At 38.4% G+C, this 21,428-nt stretch overlaps 1 protein-coding gene across 1 annotated transcript in view; it reads left to right on the top strand.

Annotated features, from left to right (window-relative positions):
* Positions 1-21,428, top strand: part of septin12 (septin 12) — a 110,241-nt gene that overhangs the window by 30,566 nt on the left and 58,247 nt on the right. Inside the window, exon 2 of the mRNA XM_088337507.1 lies at positions 531-2,045. Coding sequence (XP_088193633.1) covers positions 531-2,045 — 1,515 coding nt within the window. The remainder of the gene's footprint in view (positions 1-530; positions 2,046-21,428) is intronic.

The following is a 21,428-nucleotide window of genomic DNA, read 5'->3' as shown; positions in this document are numbered from 1 at the left end:
AGGGACACTGTTGCCAGACAAAGGCAAGTGTCAAAGATCATTGAGACCTGAACAAAAGTTAAAGAAAGCAGAAGAAATTAGATATAATAATTTGAGTAAGGACAAAGGTTATGCTATATAGTATTTCTATTGGGACTTAAATCTAAAGTGTGTGTTGGCGGAAAGTCATTGATTCGAACCATAAATAATGGATTCATATTTCATTTACTTTTCTTTTCAAGTCAAAATATAAGTATCCTGACTCACACTTTATAAACATTGCCCTTCAGCAAGTCCATTATCGTCTTTCCTTCCATTAAGTAAGAGGAAACCAACTTAATTCAACACATTGATTTAGAATGATAAAGTTTGATACAGTAAGCTTGGAGTGGTAGCAACAGTCATACCTGTCCAAAAAATTGATGGATCAAACTAGTTAAAAAAAAAAAAATTATTGACTGACTCTCATCCCTCCAAAATCCAAATACATACATTTTTGATTCTAGAGTCTTTATTATCATAACTTACCATGTCAATTGTTTCACTTACAGCCTTGAAGAGATCCTTTGACATCGAAGATGTGGATGACATACCATCCACAGCGTCCTCCCCAGTCTCTCCTTCACCATCCCATTTTTTCGAAAACAAAGCCAGTGAGAATCAGAGAGAAGGACACTCTCCTTCTTCATCTTTCAACAGCATTCACAATCGAGGTTCTGCAGGATACCAAACCCAGACCAGGCGGAGTTCCAATCCCAGCCCTGAGCTCAGATCACGCACAGTTGTCAGTAGTCTGTCTTTCAATCGAGGAACCATGAACAGGCCAACCGTTTACTGCAATAATTCCTCAGTGACTCGGGCAGCATCATTTCAAAGCAAGATGAACCCCAGCAATGGTTTCTCCAAATTGCGTAGGCCTGGAAGTGACAATGATAGCCTTCATAGCTCCACTTCCAGCCTTGAGTATCCTGGAATTGGCGCAAGTTCGATTCATCCCAACAAGCCCACATTATATGCAAGTCCTTTGCAACAGTCTGATTATCCCCCAGTTAAGACCCAGTTTTCACAACAACAGCTACAAACGGGTTCTACATTTGGAAACAACCTCAACTTGAGCAAACTCTCCTCTCATGGGACAGTTTTCGACTCAGCATTGGATCAGGGAGTAGAAATTGCATCAGGGACACTGGATCATCATGGGATGAGTCATGTTTCAATGCCCAGCTTAGATATTGAAATCTCTGATGGAGGAGGTGTCATGCTCGGTGACCAGCGAGGTGGAAACAAAGTTTCTCCTGGCTTGAGATATACAAAGCCTAACACTACGTGGAATAGGCTCCAAAATACCAGTTCCCTTGACTTGAATGGTCGCTGTGGCCGCAGCCATCAGCTTTGTTCGAACCCTCAGACTAACCAGCCTAAAGCTAAAGATACGCCGCGTCTTAGCAAGTTTCCTTTGGACCTGGAGAGCTTGGTGAGCACCAATACAGTTAAACCCTCTGCTAAAGTTCATGGACAACCCATCAAGTCCAACCCTCCAAGGCCTCCCTTAAGAGTCACTGGGAACCTTCACCATCACATTAACCTCTCATCTACTTCGGCAAGCCCATCAGCTTCCGTCAGCAGCCTTGATAGTTCTTCCGATACACCGCCTGTCTCTCTTCATCATCCTATGGTGTCCTTCTCAAGTCATTCAAACTCAATATCTGTTCCAGAATTAAGCTGCTCACTAGTGCCTCAGTCTCCAACCCAGAAGCCAAAATTAGGAATGCTTTTCAGCCCTGAAATTCATCATGTGAATCCTGTCCCTCATAAGTCCACTAGCCCTTCCAGCCCCAGATTGAATTGCTTCTTGGAACAACACCCTGGTGATGTTGGTGATAGTGTAGGTTCAATATTACAAAGAATTGCTTCCTTCTCCCGGCCTGTTATCTCCCATACAACCCCAAAAACTGTCTTGCTACCTACTGCATTTCCAAGCAATGAAACGCTGTCTTCTGACTTAGGCTGCCCTGCAGAGAACAAACATTTGCCAAAAAAAGGACATGGCGAAAAAATAAATAAAGGTAAGAATGTGCTTATCATTTTAGCTTTATTGTATGTATGGAGTTTTTTTGCCCGTAATTGTAATGTATAATTGCAGTATTGCATTTTGGACAGTTGTTTGAAATCAAAGTATTATCAAGAGTTATGAAAGATAAATAATTGTGTGTCAACTCCAAAAAAGATTTATACACCCATTCACTTACTCTTCAGTTATGACGTATGTCTTTGCATGTTTGCTTTTGTATGAGTGGGTGGCTGGGCGTGAGTAATCAGGTCTGTTTAACAAATGATGACAGGGGACTTCCCTCATGTCATGTTAGGAAAACAAGACAAGGTTAGGAGATGTAGGGTAACCACACCCATTGCAATGGTTTCCTCCTCTACTGGGGTATAGTTGTGTGTTTTAACAGATATAACCACTCTCTATTTTACATCATTTATGTTTTGGTAAGGTTTGCAGACATGGATGAATGAGTTATCACTGTTTTGTTTTCTTGAGTTTAATTCGGACCTCACTCTCTGTATTCGTGTATGTTTGTCTTGCATTTTCTTTGAACGTGTGGGATATTTTTCACTGTCAAAATAATTTTAGCTAATAACCTGTTTACCTCGAGTTTCTGCTTTCTTCTAAATACTGCGGGAACCAGTTACCAATTATGTTCAAATTTCAAAACTGTAGAAGTGCTTGCTCAGTTGATTGAGAATTCAAAGTAATAATTTTGGGAAAACAAACAGTATATGATGGTTTAATTAAGTTCTATCAAAGATTACTCAATGAACATGAACATAAAAAGCGTATAGAACCTCAACTGAATTTCCCCTACACCAGCCAAGTTCTATTATATTATTCAATTGATGAGCCATGTTGTATATTTACACGAGAGAGTGTCTGGATTTTTTTCTTCTGGCTGAGTGTCAAGCAGGATACGTGTGTTTAAAGGTTTCCCTTGCCTCTACTTCAAACTCTTTAGAGCAGGGGTGTCAAACTCATTTCAACTCGGGGGCCACACGATAGAACAAACATTCTGTCGGGGGCCGGACTAGTAGAATAAAGAGAAAGAAAAAGAGAGATAAAGAAATGAGACAAAGAGGAACGGAAAAGGAGAGAGGATGGGACAAAGAAAGAGAGAGAGGGAGAGAGCGTGAGAAACAAAAGAGAAAAAAGAGAAGTCGTGAGAGAGGGGGAAAGAAAGGGAGAGGAAGAAAGGAATCCAAAGAGAAAGAGAAATACAGAAGGAGAGAAAAGAGAAAAGAAAGCATGAAGGGTAGGAAGAGAGAAAGAGAAAAGAGATAAAAAGGAAAAAAAGAAGCTTGTTTTTCTCTTGCGCATCTCTGAGTGTTGTCTCGCGGGCCGGATTCAATCCCTCAGCGGGCCTGATCTGGCCCGCGGGCCGCCTGTTTGACACCTGTGCTTTAGAGGATTTTACAAAAAAAAGATAACAGACGGATGAGAAATGGTTTATCATGCAGATTATACTTGTGTGTTTGAAATACATTAGGGAATTTTTGTTGTTCTTTAACCCAGACCCTATGATGATTTCAGAAGGGTGCAGAGGCATAGGAGGGGTTTATGTTCATGTTCTTGTGTGGCATCTTTTCATGTCTCAAAACATTTAATTACTTCTGAATATTTTGAGGATTTGTTGTACATTCTTGTATCAATTCAAGAACTATCTAAAACAGGGGTCTCAGACTCGCGGCCCCCGGGCCAACTGCGGCCCCCAGGACGATAATTTGCGGCCCGTCTTAATATGAAAGTTATTAATGTTAGTGCGGCCCGCAAAAGTGATATGAATGACACCTGTTGTGTGCGCAGCTGAATGAACCAATCGCGGTTAGGTATATGGGTCTGGTGGGCGGGAGCTGAATGAACCAATCACGGTTAGGTTTATGGGTCTGGTGGGTGGGACATCAGCCGGACTGTGCGGTGCCCCGGTCAAACTGAAATTTAACAGTAAAGCCGGGTATACACTGTGCGGCAAAAGCTACAGCTCACACTGTACGAGTGAATCGCTCAGAAAAGGACAATGTATACCTATGACAATGTGAGAGCATTCTGCACAAAACTTGTGTTGTGGAAAGCCCAGCTCTCTCAGACAAACCTTTGCCATTTCCCAGCATGCAAGGCACTCGTGGATGCAGGCACATTATTCAGTAGTGAGAAGTATGTTGGGGCCATTTTGAAGCTACAGGAGGAATTTGATCACAGATTTGCGGACTTCAAGACGCACAGAGCCACATTTCAAATTTTTGCAAACCCCTTCTCCTTTGATGTGCAAGATGCCCCTCCTGTGCTTCAAATAGAGCTCATTGACTTGCAGTGCAACTCTGCACTCAAAGCTAGGTTCAGGGAGGTGAGTGGAGAAGCAGACAAGCTTGGGCAATTTTCGAGAGAGTTGACACCCAGCTTCCCTGAACTTTCCCGAGTGTTCAAGCGGACTATGTGCCTTTTTGGAAGCACATACTTGTGTGAGAAGCTCTTCTCCACCTTGAACTTCAATAAGTCCAAGTACAGGTCCAGACTTACTGACGAGCACCTTCAAGCCCTACTGAGGGTCTCCACTGCTTCCTCCCTCAAGCCAAATGTGGCTCGGCTATGTGAGAAGAAGCGCTGCCAGGTCTCTAGCAGCAAGAAGTAGGCAAGAGAAGCCTTATTTAGAACAGTTGAGGTTTAATGTTATATTCATGTTCAGAAAGTTTAAGTGTAAATAATCGTCTGTATCTGCTGTATGATCATTTTCATTTATCTATTTAATTATTATTTTGTGTTTAAAATAAAGGTATTTGAGAACATTGGAATGTTTTATCAGCGCTTTTCTTGTGGAAATCCTGATGCGGCCCAGCCTCATCCAGGATCTGCCTCCAGCGGCCCCTAGGTCAATTGAGTTTGAGACCCCTGATCTAAAACAAATGAAGACTATGTGACAGTCTAGTAATTAAAACACTTCCTAATTCATATAACTGCTGACAATATTTATTTATCCATGCCTAAATAAATCAAATATGTTTCGTACAAATAAAATATTATAGTCAAATAGTAGAAAGTCTTAACAGCATGACTCAATTGTTTTTTTTCTTGGCCAAAGTTTTATTCAGTGATGCTCTTGCAAAGAAATACATAGAATGTTCTATGCTGCTGACATTCTACATCAGACCGTTACATGGTAGAGTGTCCCAACAAATGCAAGCCCTATGAATTCTCCTGTGATCAACCAGTAGTACCTCTGCGATTGACCAGAAGAACGCAATTAAGGTAGTAGGCAATCGTGTTTTAGTCATTTTAGTAACATTTCTTTGTAATTAATGTGTATACACAAACATTATGTTATGCTTCCAAATCTACTTTTTACCAATAATGTGAATTTTGAATAATGTCAAAATAAAAAATAATTTAAAAACAAGTCTCATGATGTTTGGTGTTAGTCATATTTGTATATTCAAAACTCCCACAAGCCTGTTGATAGATATTTTGGTCTATCATTATATGGGACCCAGGTATACGGTTAGGATTGCTGCTTATTTTGGCTGCAGTTGTTGTTTTGTCTGATCATTTCTAAAATATTCAGTTGAACTATTTGCTTACATATTTCAAGCCTGAAAATTGAAGTGTTCTTTTTTGTTTGGAAATCAGTGAAAATGTCTTTTACATGAAATTATTCCATTGTACACAATCGGCACAACCTCCATCCACAGACAAACTGCTGTGTTTTCATCTGTGTTTAGACCTTAAAGGCCTTATAGACCTTAGGCTCAGAACCTGTATTGTCCCCACTATTATGCAAATATTGTTCAAAAAATGTTGTGCGCCTGGACACTGGAGGACATTAGACTCAAAATTGACCGATCTGGCTTGTATCCTCTAGAGCTGGGATGTCATTTAAGAGACAACACTTTTAAAATGGAAAATCCTTTTAGCACAACATATGATGCAACTCCGCAACAGACCGCGATTGTAGTGAACAGCGATTGCATAGAGCTTATTTCTGACAGGAGAAATTGGAATTTCGCTTACCCTGTCGTTGGGGCCTTTTAGTCACATGTTTTGTCCGAGTTGCGTGCTTCAACCTCCAATAGCTGTGTGGGGTAAGTTTTCCTGCCGCCGTTACAGCGTGTATTCCTTTTCTGCCATCGCCACCTTTTGGGTAGGAGATTGTGGCTATTCCTTTGTATTTTTTCCTGCTTATGTCGCGTTGGTATGATATTTTTTTGACTAGCTTCAGGTTACCATCGGGTCTGTTGAAAGCTTCAGGTTTTGTTTGCTTCAGGTTAGCCCCCGTTAACTGGACACAGTGTATTCGTGTATGTAGCTGTAGACGTTTTTTATTCTTGGTTCTCGATTAACCTGGCTGCTCACTGCGTGGGTTTGGATGGCTAGCATCGCTTTTTCCCCAGAGGCTGTGTCCGCCTTTCGTTGATCGTCCTGGTTGACCCCCTTTAGCTCTCCGTGTGTTATTTTAGACAGTTAACCCCTTATTGGCCGCACGCCCATTGTTGTACCATTATTGCATCCACCTGCGACGAAACACCCACGCATTCTTGACAAAAACTACAGAAACTTCACTTAAAACAATCGTAACCTCTGTAAATAATTAACTCGAAAACCAATATTTTGACTGGCTTTGTAGGATGCTGGAGTTCCTCACATGACGTCACAGCTAAGGAAAAACAAAAACAAAAACAAGACAAGCTGTCTTTAAAATGCATTAACTCGTAAATTAACTGAAATATACCAAAGATATACGTCTGGATTTTATGCAGATATGTACTATTTCCCTTAGAGTTTTGGAATACCTTTAAGGCTCACTAAGAATCCTTTTGCCTTGTCTGTCCTGAGAGATGAAAAACACGATATGTCTCAAATTTAATTTCATTTTATTCCTGAATAGACTTAACATTCTACTCAGTAGTAAACATTTATATAAAAATAGCAAATAATTTACTCTCTTACTTCTTTAATCTGTCTTCCCTCTCTTTGTTCTCTTCCTCTCTTTCTCTCTCTCTTTTTCTCTTTTTTTCTCTCTCTTGCTCTCTCTCTTGCTCTCTGTGGCTTTTTGTCATAAGGTATCTCAACAATGAACATAGATTTTTAAATAACCTTCCATATAAAGGAATGTTAAAGGAATATTCAGCCACAACGGGGTCTGTTGATGTGACACCTTGACTGTAAGCTGTCGTCAAAATTGCGTCCTATATATATACTGGACCGAATCCTTATGATATTTGTAATGTCTCAGCTTCGGATGTATGATAATTGGCTTAACATATAGCAGCATATTGAAATAATGCGCAGCATCTATTTGATCTCCGAGGTAAAAAAGTTTAAAATATCCATAAAGTGTGTTCCACTTCATAATTGTGACCCACTTATTGTTGATTCTTCACAAGAAATTACAGTTTCATATCTTTATGTTTGAAGTCTGAAATGTGGAAAAAGGTCACAAAGTTCAAGGGGGACAAATTGCTTCGCAAGCCACTGTATGTACTCATGCAAAGAGCCATACATGGCTTGCAAACCATAGGTTGCTGACCCCTTTTTTAAACACTGCCATAAGTTGAGTGGAATATATAAGAAGATGATCTGTCGGTGGCTTTAATTTCAAACGTGTCCTCACAAGGTTTGGAGGTCTCTCACAATGACCTCACTTTGTAAAACTGTTCTCAGAACACCTCACACAGTTCTTCAAAGGTAACCTAGACTTCAAAAGGAAGGAGCAGGGGGGCAAGGGTAAAGAAATGTCAGAAGGGATAATTCACGACTGGTTGTCATTCAAAGTTATGTGTAAGAGGTGATTAGAGTAAAAAGGTAATATTTCACCAGTGCAATAAATCACAACTTTATTGACAGATGGTGTGCGCACAGACTTTTAAAGTCAGAGCATGATTTCCTGCTATTTATTTTGGTGATTTTCACAGTATTATTCGATTCGTTGTAGTTTAGTGTAGTAGTCTTAGGCCACTTACAGTATTTTTATTAGATCTATTATCCACAGTATTATCATCAACACATACTGTAAACATTTAAAATTTGGATATTTTTATAGAGTAATCCTTAACTGCAATTGTACGTACACCCTTCAAAACTTTTCTAATATGGGTGAGTGTTCCTATCTATCTATCTATCTATCTATCTATCTATCTATCTATCTATCTATCTATCTATCTATCTATCTATCTATCTATCTATCTATCTATCTATCTATCTATCTATCTATCTATCTATCTATCTATCTATCTATCTATCTATCTATCTATCTATCTATCTATCTATCTATCTATCTATCTATCTATCTATCTATCTATCTATCTATCTATCTATCTTGGTCATACCCCTCAAGAGGAGTGACCGACAGCGAGACAAACACATACAAAAGCAAAGAAAATTTTAAAAAAAAGGGAAAAAAAGTAGCAAAAAACACACACAAATGTTTTTGGACCATGGCCAACCCAAATGCCCAAACAACCAAATAAGTTAAGCACCTCGGCACCCAAGTTGGTCATGCTTTTGTCCCTCCAGATGAAACGGGACACAAGAAAACGGCCATGTCACTAGGGTCAGGGTGACACAACACACTCTTCTTTTCAACAGCCGGGCCCGACAGCTTTCACTGGTTTTCCCCTGCCGCATCATGCAGGTGCCATGCCCGTCCCTTAGAACACATATCAACATCCCACTATCAGTTTTACAACAATAAATGAATTGAATGAATGTTCCTAATAATGAATTATTGATTCAATCCACTATTGTTTTGGTTATGAATAAATCATCTTGGTTTAATTTGGAAAGATCCAATTCTCAGATTTCTGCAAAACTTAATGGAAGTGGACCTCTAATTTGTTTCATACTTAGAGTAGAACACATCTGCTTTTACTTTTACTTTATTTTTGACATGTTATTAGACCAATTATTGGATTATCATCAGTCAATATAAATTTTGATAATGTTAAAAGTGAGCACCACTGCCCAGGGAAGATACAAGGATGAATCAGACAAGATTATATCTATTTTTAGGGAGAGAATGGTGATATGCAGCCCACAAATCATGAGACATACCGTATTTTCAAGACCGTAAGGCGCAGATAAAAGTCTAAAATTTTTCTTTAAGTTGTGCGGTGAGCCCTATCGTGCACTGCGCCTTGTCTCTCATGCAGAGCAGTAAACGTAGACCAGCTTGGTGGCCTTAGGGTTTAGTGCCGTGCCCGAGCCCGGGGGGTCAATGGTTTGAGCTTTGGCTGAGTCAGGACTTGCCATCTTTTTTGGTGAAATCGGATGTTTTTGTGAGATCCTTGACATTTCCACATAAATGTGAATTCTATGCGTCTCCTGCAGGGCTGGGCAGGGTTACTAAATTACTAAATTTTGTGCAGGCTTGGGGAGTAACGGAATACATAGAACGGCAAAAATGATGTTGGCAAGATGTTTTGATTTTTTTTCATTTTGTTTCTGTCATTTTATGTTAGTTTTGCCGGAAATCAAAGAGATTAAAGCCAGGTGAGAAAGCTTACCACGTGTTGTGAGTAATAATTTTATTCATATTTAGTTTCTTTTGTCTTTTATTAGCATATTTGGTATTGGAGTAATCCAAAAGTAATTGAAAGTAATCAAGTTAAAGTAACCCTACCCAACCCTGGTCTCCTGTAACTTTTAAGCGTGTCTTGTTTGCTTGCTATCATATTACACTTGTGCGAAAGAGGAGGCGTGACGTCACACGCAATGCATTGTTAGCTAAAGTTATCATGGATGATAACGCCGTAGTGTAGCTAGTAATTTGAAAGTTATTGTGCTACCAGAGGCAGAGCAGAGTTGAATTAAATCATGGGATCGTTCACATTTCCAACTAAAATGCGACATGTATGCATTATCCTGTGACTTTTATGCTTTCTCTTGTGTTCGCCACAAGTTTCCCTCAAGCAGAAAATGACATGTGACGTCACACACAATGCATTGTTTGCGTAAGCACTCATAGATGTTAACGCCGTAGCGTATCTACTGTAGACATTTGAAATTTATTGATATTGTTGTGTTGTCATTTTTCCACATGGACCAAGACTATGGTGGCACAAAAATTTAAATGGGTTTATAATGGAATGAATGGATTGTCAAAGATTTGGCGGGACTGCTCTAGCTCTGAATGTGACTCTGAAAGTGAAGAAAGCAAACCTTTTAATGGAGATTTAGCGAAGCTGTTCTGGTCAGAAACAGAGGACAAGGATTTTGACGGAATGCCAAAACTGTTTTGCACCATCTCTTATTTTTAAATTTTATTTTATCCATTTGTTTTACTATGTAATCAATACCTAAATAAACAACAAAACTCACTTTTGCTTCCGTTGTATTTTTAAATACTCACACTTGTATGCTTGTCTGTGTTGTTGTAACACGGCCGCAAGCAGAGGGCTTCCGCGCCCTATCATGGAGTGCGCTTTTTGGATGTGTTGAATACAGAAATAGAACCAGCTAGGAAGACTCCGCCCTTTCTTACAGTGCGCCCTATGGTCATGAAAGTAAACTATCTCAAAGGATGCTGATTGCTAACCCCAACACACTTTTTGATTTGTTTGGTGAGTTTGTATGCGTGTGCGTGTAGTGCCATCTGCAGATCACTGAAACATGATTTGGGTCGACAGACTTCAATATTTTGTTTTCACCTTTTAAACACGTGACCCAGTTTCATTCCTAATTGTAATCCCGAATCCACCATGAATCCTGATTTAGCCAGCCTTTCCAGTCAGATCAACATAATCCTGATCTTTAGCATCAAAACCATGTTAATCGTCACTTTGGAATTCTAAAATGCCCGAGAACAATTTTAATTGGGATTCTGGGGAGGATTAAATCCATATCCCGATTTTACTAGGATCAGTGTCACAGATCTGGGTTTAATATCCCCATTTTTGAGGATTAATACTTTCCAGTCAAAATTTTGAATAAATTGAATGCAAAAATTGACAAAAAGTGAAAATGAAGTCAGCGTAGAAGGAGTGACTGATTCGACTGGTTGTTTACATTCAACCAGACAATGACCAAAAGCACTGCTCAAATTCTACTAAGGCAATGATGCAAAGGAACAAGTACAACGTGCTGGAATGGCAATCATGGTTCCCAGACCTGGATATTATTGAAAATCTTTGGTCCGAAACCAATGAACCAGACTGGTCTGGAGATGTTTTCTTAAGAATGGGCACTAATACATACTACAGGAATTTAATACCTCGTTGGAAGTTAAAGAAAGCCTTCAGAGCAGGGTTGTATCAGGCCCACCAACTGATTTAATCTGGTGTACAAGACAATTCCAACAGAAGTACAAGAGAATAATAAGAAGTATCATGTCAAACAATGACCTGCTGTTTTAAATATGTCCACTGGATGTCACAAAAGCTAGGTGCCACTCCCAAAGCTAACATTGTAGCTCTATATGCAGGTTACCACCTTTCAACCAGAAAACATTTAGGAAAAACATTTATTTTAATATTATTTTACTTAAGATAGAAGTCACAGACGCGCTGGGTTAGGGAAATACAAATGCGCTCATGTGTGGTGTGTGGATGTCTCTCTTAACTGCAACATTTGCTAATAAACTACACTTTCTATCCCCAGTGACTGGAATTTATCCATTGGCACTTGGATTAGAAAATAGAAAATCAAAAAAATATACCAAATTCAGATAAACATTTCATAAAAACATGAACAAAAACAAACACCAAAACAGACAACTTGTAAATCATTAAACAAGCATTTAAATCATTTGCATTTAAATGTATGTTTGTGTAATATAGTTTCCCGAGGTAAAAAAAAACTGTTGTGAAAATGATTTCAATTTTTTTTTTTTTAACAAATGTACAATTGATTAACTTTAAAAGAGATCAGATATCAGGAAAAATAATAATTTCATAATCTAATCTTACAGCACTCAATCGTAATCCATACAACCAATTATTTCTTTTAGCATACTTTGGACCATGTTCAATAAAACATCGACAGATAACTTGTTTGTAACAACTTTGTCATGGTTTTTGGAGGATGGAAGAGCAGGAACTGGAGGCATGGGTTCTCAAAGAGAGTATTGGTATTTAAAAACAAAAGAAGGTACAAAGTGACGAACAAGCAAGGGTTCACAAAAAAACAATATGTCAAAAAAAAACAAACATGGCAAGGTCAAAAACAGAAACAATGACAGAAACTGGGAATTGAAAATGCAAGCAACAAATTAACAAACCAACAAGGGGGCACTAAACAAAGAATAATATGTCCAAACAAGAAACCCAAAACAAAAGAAAAACAAACCTGGCATGGAAGTAAGATGAAAATGGCCCAAAGATACAGTGGCCTGCAAAACTATTTGGCCCCCTTGAACTTTGTGACCTTTTGCCACATTTCAGACTTCAAACATCAAGATCTAAAACTGTAATTTCTTGTGAAGCATCAACAATAAGTGGGACACAATCATGAAGTGGAACACACTTTATTGGATATTTCAAACTTTTTAACAAATAAAGAACAAAATAGTGGGTGTGTAAAATTATTCAGGCCAATTGAGTTAATACTTTGCAGCACCACCTTTTGCTGCGATTACTGCTGCAAGTCGCTTGGGGTGTGTCTCTATCAACACATCGAGAAACTGATATTTTTGCCCATTCCTGCTTGCAAATTAGCTCGAGCTCAGTGAGGTGGGATGGAAAGAGTTTGTGAACAGCAGTTTTGAGTTCTTTCCACGTAGTCTCAATTGGATTGAGATCTGGAATTTGACTTGGGCATTGCAAACCCTCTTTTTTGTTTATAACTTTGTGTGTATATATATATATACACACACACACACACATATATATATATAAAAGCCTTATTCATCTGTCCATGTTGGCTGTAAAGAACGAGATGTTTTCGCTCGAGGAGCCATCATGATTCATTTATTTATCACGCGCGTGTGTTTCGTTGGCTGGGTTAAAACACGGATCTCTCCTCTGCGAGGCGCCGCGCAAACACGCACTGACACACGGAGGGGAGCTAACGAAATGCCTCTAAATAACACGGCGCGCAACTGAAAATGTCTAAATTTCAGGTAAAAATGCACATTTTAAAAATATAAACATTATATTTTTCCATACGCTCGCGTGCCACTGGTTGCACGCGTGTCATAGGATGCCGACCCCTGCTCTACACTAAAAAGGTACATTGCTCCTACCATTGTTGCATAAACTTTAATATAAATATATGAGAGTGACTGTATGAACCTTATGTGAACTAAATTTTTTTCATCAACACTGTAGATTCTTGTTTCCTTTGTTTACTCTGTCTATTGTTGGAAGAACATCAGAGCAGTTAAAACACTCTGGCAATGCATATTAAATATTGTTAAATGTACTGTGTAGTTTTGATTTGAATTCATGTCTTGTACTATGAATCTCCAGACGTGTATATACTTCTATTATTGAAGTATTTGTCTGATTTGGCTCGTGGCATCATATGCTCTCTTGAGCTACAATTGGCAGACAGATGGTCTCAATTTTACCCACAATTTTTCATTTTGGTCATTACTTTTTATGTTATTTATGCATAAGGTGAAAAAACTCTTCCCAAATCATAATTCTTGGTCGTCCCAACAGCTGTTTAGTTAGTGATTGTTTCGTCATTCCAATGGAATGGACACGCCTAGGGAAAGTAGCAATACAGTAAAACAGTAGTAGCGTGTGAACATTCTCCAGTAAAAAAATTATATATTCTTGACATACTGCTAATTGTTAAAGATTATTTTGGCATGAAAATTACAAATTGTAAATTTGGGCTCCTTTTATTATTGTAAACGGTCATTACTGAATTAAAAAAACATGAGAGTTTTGGTACAATAAAAAAGTCATCCGAGCAGAATAGTTTGTCCAAAGTTAATGACAGGTTCCATTGAATTAGAAAAGACAAATAACAAATCATGTGTAATTGTTTCAAATTCTAAGATATCTATATTGTTTTGGGAGTAAAACAAGAACATTATACAAAGAATAAACTAAATGTCCTCATCTTGCAGATTTTCACACTCATTTTATGTATTTTGTTTTAATCTTGGTAGAAAATATCTTTTAAAAAAAACTGTGCTAAGGGTAAAAATCCAGCCCAAAACGACTTGTGTTCTGCGTTCTAATTGGCTAAACAGTCTCCCGGCTTATTAACTTTTGAGGGTGCAGTAGTTAATTGTAAACAGAACAAAAATTAAAAAAACGTTTATGCAGTATTTTTCTTTATCAAACAAATGTTTAAGCCTGTAAAAACGTTAGTTTCTTTTGTTTCAGTGTATAATAGAGTATTAAATCTTTTGATAACTGTATTCATAAAGGTTTGTCCTACACGGATTTCGCCTTGCGCAGGTTCTTTTTGGAACGTAAGACCCGCCATAAACGAGGGATTACTGAGGCAAAACTGGTTGGAATTAAAAAAAAAATTGCTGTTAGCTTGATATCAACGTTGTGAAACATTGTATACAATGAGATTAGACATGGCACTCCAGGGTTAAACATGTACTAAAGACTTTAAAAAGAAAAAGGAGAAAAGACTGTGAGGATAGATGGGCAAAAAATATTTACAATGTGGTGCTTAGGGCAGAATTTTCCAACGCGGTGACCCCAGCTCGGGTGCCAGCAGACATAGTCTGAAAATAACTCACGAGTGTTAGGTCATTCTGATTTTCTAGTAAAATAATTGTTGTAGTGGGTGACTGTGTCAATAAAACTCTACTTCCGATAATTAATTTGGTAATAAAATAGTAACAACAACATAGTAATAACACGATAAGTTGTTATTTTGCTCTAATTATTGACAAAAAGTAGCTCTCAGTTTGAAAAAGCTTGGTGACCCCTGGCTTAGAGACTGGCCTAAATTATAATACAGTAATAGTGTAATGTAGAGAACAGTGCAATGTAAGAATAGTGCAATGACAAGCAGTGCAATATCATTTAGCAGCAATAAGAACCCCAAGTCACAAGGTTTATATTTTCACAGTTTTGTGGAATAACATTCAGCAACAACAAACATAAACAAAATAAGTCGCAAGATATATGTTTGCAGTTTTGTGTGCTCGTCTTGGGTGGTGATGTTCCTTGGTAAGAAGCTGTTTGGAGTCTGTTTACCTTGTTTTGAGGGACGTATAGCTCCTACTACTGGGCAACAAGTCAAAGAGGTGGTGGCTGGGCTGTGAGGAGTCCTTTATGATATTGGTGGCTCTTCTGCCGTATTGCAATCTGGCAATTTCCTCGAAACTGGGCAGAAAACGGCCAATGATCTACTGGGCTGTGTTGATTACTGTTTTTCCTGTCCGGTGCCATGCTTCTAATATCCCAAACACTGACACCGTATGCCAGAATACTCTCCACTGTGGCTTTGTAGAAAGACACCAGCAGCTTCTATTTTGATTGAACAACAATGCCTTCAATAACTCCAACATTGTGGTTGTGTTTTTAAGACATGCTTCCATAGGTGCCTCAATCTTTAATACAGGCTTCATACGGGTGCTTGAAATCCTTGCAAATGCTCAAATTTTAATGTTGGGTTTTCAAGGATTGAAAAGTGCTTGAATTGTGGGTGTAGTGCTTGTAAATGCTTAACATTGTCGCAGTTTCTCAAGAAGTCTTCTTGAAAATGACACCAACACTGCTCTTTAGTTTATTTGCTTTGCCATTGTGTTTCTTATTCCTTTGTGATTAACTGCAGCTGGCATTAGTTTTTACAGCATTGTCCTATGAAGCGTCATCACACCCTACGTGTTGTGTCCAAGAAGATAGGTGCATGACACTCGTAAACAAGGCACCATGAAATGTAACTGTACACTCAGTGCTGCATCAGTGGGTGTGCCAAATGAATGTTTTCTAGGACCTGGTATTCCCAGGCCTGACCCTGTTTAGCTTATCGAGATTGAGCGTTCTCAGGGTGGTAACCCGTCAACAGGTCGGTAATGGTTATTGGTAAGGCACATATTAGTGTCATTTTTACCCAACACCTATATGGGGAGAGGTTTGTCTCCAAAACATATATATTCTCAATTTACAAAATATCTTAAAATCATATGTCTTGATAAATGCATGCGCAACATTAAAAATCGCATATGTAAATCGCAGATATATTTGTGACTCTGCAAAATACATGATTCATGTGTTTTTTCTTTTAATAGTACTGGAAAATTTGTAAAATTGTCTTTAAGGGCATTAAAAGTGCTTAAATTTGGCCACGAAAAAAGGTGTGCGAACCCTGTTCATAGGCTAAGCAGGTCAACATTAGAGGTCGACCATTATCGGGCCGGCGGATTATCAGCACCAATATTTGGGAACTTGACGGATATCATAATAATTGCCTTTTTTCATATGTGAGACAATTATTTAGTCCCTCTCTCATGCTTTATTGTTCCCCACTCACAGCCCTGCTCTTATGAAATAAATTTGAAAAACTCCCCTACCCTCATTCTCCCTCTTTCGACCCACCTGCACCTTCTCATTGAATAAGAGACCGTGGGAGTTTCCACTTAAGCAGGAAAGAGCAGCAGCTGAAGAGACACAGCTCAGTTTACTTGCCTGTGTCAGGGACAAAAAATATGGGTGTGGTTAAGAAATAGCGTAAAAAGTGTAACTTGTTTTAGAGAGGTACGTGAAAGATGGAGACTGATAAATTAGCTCTTATTATAACATTAGTTCATCAATCAATCATGTCTGTTTGTGATTGAGAGACAGCATAAACAACACACTGAGAGCTGAAATAAAAGTCATGAGTTCTTATCATAACATTAGTTAGTCAATTTGGCTCTAAAACAGAAGTGTCCACTCTTTTCATTTTGCGAGCTCCGTTGACATTCTGTTGAACTTTTTGTTTTGAGTTAATTTAAGTCAAAATGGTTGTATTGTAATTTGTGTATTTAGGATATTGTAAAAAGTTTCAGGAGCTATTTAAGTTTTTTATGTACCTTTTTTACATGTTTCTGGTAAACCTAATTTTATTTCCTGCACCGTTAGCTTTTTGTCTAAGTGAAAGATTAGTTATGTTAGGTGTGTTGACATTTTAATGTATTACTGCAAAATGTTTCAGAAAGGTACTTAAGTTTTATTTAAATTTAAAACAAATATTCTTTTTTTTGTATTGTTAAAAATTCTTGCTTCTACAGCAAATGAATATCGACTCCAAATATTGGTTATCGGCCTCCTCTTAATACTATAATCGGTATCAGCCCTATAAAACCCCATATTGGTCGACCCCTAGTCAACATGTCACTGTGTATAAACATATTTCTAAATTGTTGAATAATCTGTCTGCGCAAGATGCTACTTCTGTTTAAACTAGAAGGACTGAAGTTTCAAAAGAATGACAATGTTTGATGTGGCAGCATGGTTGTGAGAAAAGTTGCATGTCCCGTGACGGTCACTGCTTTTATTGCAAGACTCTAAAAGGACATTCAACTCTTTTTTGCTCATCCAGCTTTCGGGACTAGCATCAAGCTCTCCTTTTAAGATGTGAACATTTGAACCATGATAGTGCTGCCAAAAAGAGACGGTTGTATAATCAATTGGTGCCAGTTTTTTTTTTTGTTAGAACTGGCACTTTTAGTTACCATTTATGGTTCATGTGTCACGCCACTTTTTGTTGCATGTAATATGCTGCAGTTGGAGCCTATCCCATCTTTGAAGGGGCAAGTACATGGAGGGATGACACCGTCAAACTAAACGATTACCAGAAGGGCGCTGCTGCAAGGTTTAATACTTATTTTTTCAATTAATATAATTCATAAAATACATGTATTTATTTATAAAATAAATCGATCCGTCCATCCATCCATTGTCCATGCCACTTATCCTCAATCATTATGAGTAATTTGAAAATGTAGTTCTATATCTATGTCAAGGGAGACCAGAACAGAGCAGGAGACCCCAGAGCATTCGTACAATTCTTTATTTGGGGAAGCGTAAGGGTTAGCGGGAGACGCGATGACCGTCAGCAGCAGCAACGCCGTGAAGACAACTTCAGAAGCCGTAGCCAATCGTAGCGTGGGACGGAGGCAGGTCGAGTTTACCAGGACTGGAGAGAAGATCGTAGCGTGGGACGGAAGCAAGTCGAGTTTACCGGGACTGAAGAGAAGATGGTAGCGTGGGACGGAAGCAGGTCGGATCGGAGGCAGGCAGGCAGAATCAGGTAAACAAGAAGGCACATGTAATCGGGAGAGTCATACGGGGTACAGAAGTAATCCTCAGACCCAGAGGTCTCGGCGTAGCATGCTTAAAAAGGGAACATAAACCAATCAGGAAGCGCATTCCAGCGCGCCAGATGATTACCCTAGGTGGCTCCACTTAGGTAATCATGACATCTATTTAGAAATAGGACATCAAAAGCAAGCTTGAACCTCCATCTTTCATTAGAAAAATGTGATATTCTAGCTGTCAGCATTGTTTAGTAAACAGTTGAATATGGCTAAGTTGCTATAGATGGGACGCCTACACATTTCAATCCCTGGATACAGGAAGCAACACTGAGAAGTTGGGCTTCCCCGATGTGTGGACAAAGATCAGATCAAAGCCACTCCTGCTATTGAATGGTGATTTACCATACTAAAATAATAAATTGAGGTTGTGTTGATTAATTTTGATTGATTTAAAGTCAAAGTCAAAATAAATAAACTGAAAAGAAATGCAACATTTTATTTTCTAGGCATTAGTAAAGTAAATAAATGGTCTTATTGATCAATAACAATCCAATACTTACATTTTTGTACGGAAATGTCATAATCATTAAATAATTGATCCTTCCCTCTTGAGTTGCTTTATATATACAATACAAATATTTTACACAAAAAATGTTTTATTTTTCATTCAATAACTGCAATTCAGACTTAAACAATACAAACAAATAAATTGAACCATTTATATTACAACTGTTTATAAACAAAAGCTTAGAGAGTCAAAGAACAAAGCAGCAATGTAACAAAAATACAAATATAACAATATCCGCTGACAACTATACTTTCGATTGCACTATATTTTGAAAAGAAAGTCAGAAAGCGCATATATGGTAAACAGTAGAATCTTAAAACCTCTAACAAAAAATACTTTTGCAAAAAGTGTTACAGAGCAAAAGTCAAGAGAGTCCAACCGAAAAGTCAGCAATGTAACGAAGAAGCCCTTATGGTTCCGTTGCCTTACTACCAATGGCTTTACAAGTTTTTTGTCCAGTAACAGTAACATGTTTACATTTTTTGTTACACCTCGTTGCTCTTTGTAGGGTGAACATTTTTGTAGTAAGAACAGCCCTTTGTGACTTCCAGCGACTAAAGGCTGTATAAATAAACATGACTTGACTTTTGACTCTTTTCCCTTTAAATCCTTTCTTTTTGCATTTCCTGTTTTTCTTTCTCTTTCTCAATTTTCCATTTAAGCTTTCCCTTCCCCTACTTTTCTTTTTATTCCTGTTTTCTGTTTTTTTCCTTTTTCTTCCCTATTTTTCACTTTTTTAAAAAATCTCTTTTGTCTTTCTTTGAGAAAGGCTGGGTAAAAATGGAAGAAAAAGGGTGCTTGTTGCTCACTTTCAGTCTCCATAGTTTTCTAGTCTTCCTTGGTCCCATTTTGGTTTGCACTACACACTACGCAACATCTTGTGGACAAATGTAAAACACTGCCGCTTTAAGAAGAGCTGAATGTTTTTTTATCAGTGTGGAAAAGAACATTGGGCCCAATCTCACCTGCATTCTAGGTTCGGCGGCCCCCAACTCAATTTACTTTGAGACCCCTGGTTTATGGTCTTGAACAGACACTCTCAGACAGTTCCATCAGTCAAACCATTGAGTCTGAAGATTCATTCCAAGAAGTGTTGGTCAAAGGGTAATTACTGCTTGAGGGCAGCGCTTCAAAAAGGTGAGGAGGTCCTTTGAATCCTTTCACTATCATCGGTAGCCAAAGAGTAGTATTTCTGTGCTAAATAATTGGACTATTATTTTAGCAAAACTGGAAAGTTAAATGAAATCTGTCTGAAAAAGTCACATGTTAAGACTATTGCCCCTCGCCCAATAAATTTTGTCAAATTGCCATACTTCAGGCTTCAAACGAAAAGCTAAAAAACTAAAAATATTTTCTGATAATCAACAACATGTCAAAGTTGAAATACCTCAGAAAGTTATGGTGAGGCAAGCCCTGCGATTGGCTGGCAACCAGTTCAGGGTGTCCCTTCCCACTGCTCGATGATTGCCGGGATGGGCTCCAGCATGAGGATAAGCGGTGCAGCTAATGAGATGAGATGAGATGAGATGAGATGGTGAGGCAAATGGTAAGGATAATATGTTTATGCCATCCTATGGCCGAATTATAATGGACTATAAATGGGACTTCTAGACCTACCAAACTAGCTCTGGAGCCCTTGTGGCTCCCTGGCGCCTTTTAAAAAATGTTAGATAATGGGAAAAAATATAGTTTCTGTAGGCCAGAACCAGTAGGTAAATAAAGTTTTCCATAACAGCCACATTTTGGCTGCGAGGTATGGTGTAAAGTAAAGTGGATAATTTCCCTAATCCATACACTTCTGCAATATTTTTAAATTCTTGAAAAATAACTAAATAATTATATACATTATGTAAATAAAAATGTTTTTTTGGGGGTTTTGACTATCAAGGGACGTTTTTTTTTGGAACACGACCTTCATGAAAAAGGAGCGAATACTTATATATTATGTATTTCCATGGCGGAGATTAACAGTTCACCAAGTTCCTAGCTACAGCGGCCCCCAACTCAATTGAGTTTGAGACCCCGGATTTAGAGCCTGTAGATCAGTCTTGAGTCGCTGTCTCCTCAAGCAAGACACTTCACGCAGATTGCCTCCAGTCTCATTGAAGCTAATTTATGGCTTTGGAAAATGGTTTATGGCCCTTGAAAACTGTTGGTCTTTGGTGGTAGTCAGTGCGGCTGTAGCCACGCCTCCATTGGTTTGCTTCGGGGCAACTGAGGTTACTTGCATAGTTTGCTGCTAACAGAGTGTGGATGTACAAGTATGTGTATAATGTTTCCTCTTTGAGCATGTGACAAAAAAAAGTCATTTATTAGTTCTCGACCTGTTTTTCAATACTACAACCCCATGGGTCATTTGCCCTAATAATGCTGTAAATCTGTTTTTCTCAACTCGTGGGTCGGGAGCCAAAAGTGCGTCTCGGACCCGGTTTCAGTGGGTCGCAGGCCTTTGCTTTGGCAAAAGATTACTAAGTAGAAGAACGAAACGGAGGGTCAATCATACAGTGGATGGCACTAATGCCATGCTCGATCCCTTCTTCCTGTTAAGTCAATGAGCACCATCCCAATTGTCTTTGAGAGGAAACACATGTCATTTTATTGTGATTTTGTTAATTTTATTTCCGTATTCTTCTCATAATAATGTTTCCCAAGAAAATTAGTGATATGGGGAAGGAAAT

This window comes from Urocampus carinirostris, chromosome 1 (genome assembly GCF_059441175.1).
Source record: "Urocampus carinirostris isolate Australia breed hairy pipefish chromosome 1, RoL_Ucar_1.0, whole genome shotgun sequence".
Taxonomy (NCBI): domain Eukaryota; kingdom Metazoa; phylum Chordata; class Actinopteri; order Syngnathiformes; family Syngnathidae; genus Urocampus; species Urocampus carinirostris.
Note: the sequence above shows the minus strand (reverse complement) of the source record. Positions and strands in the feature narration are given on the sequence as shown.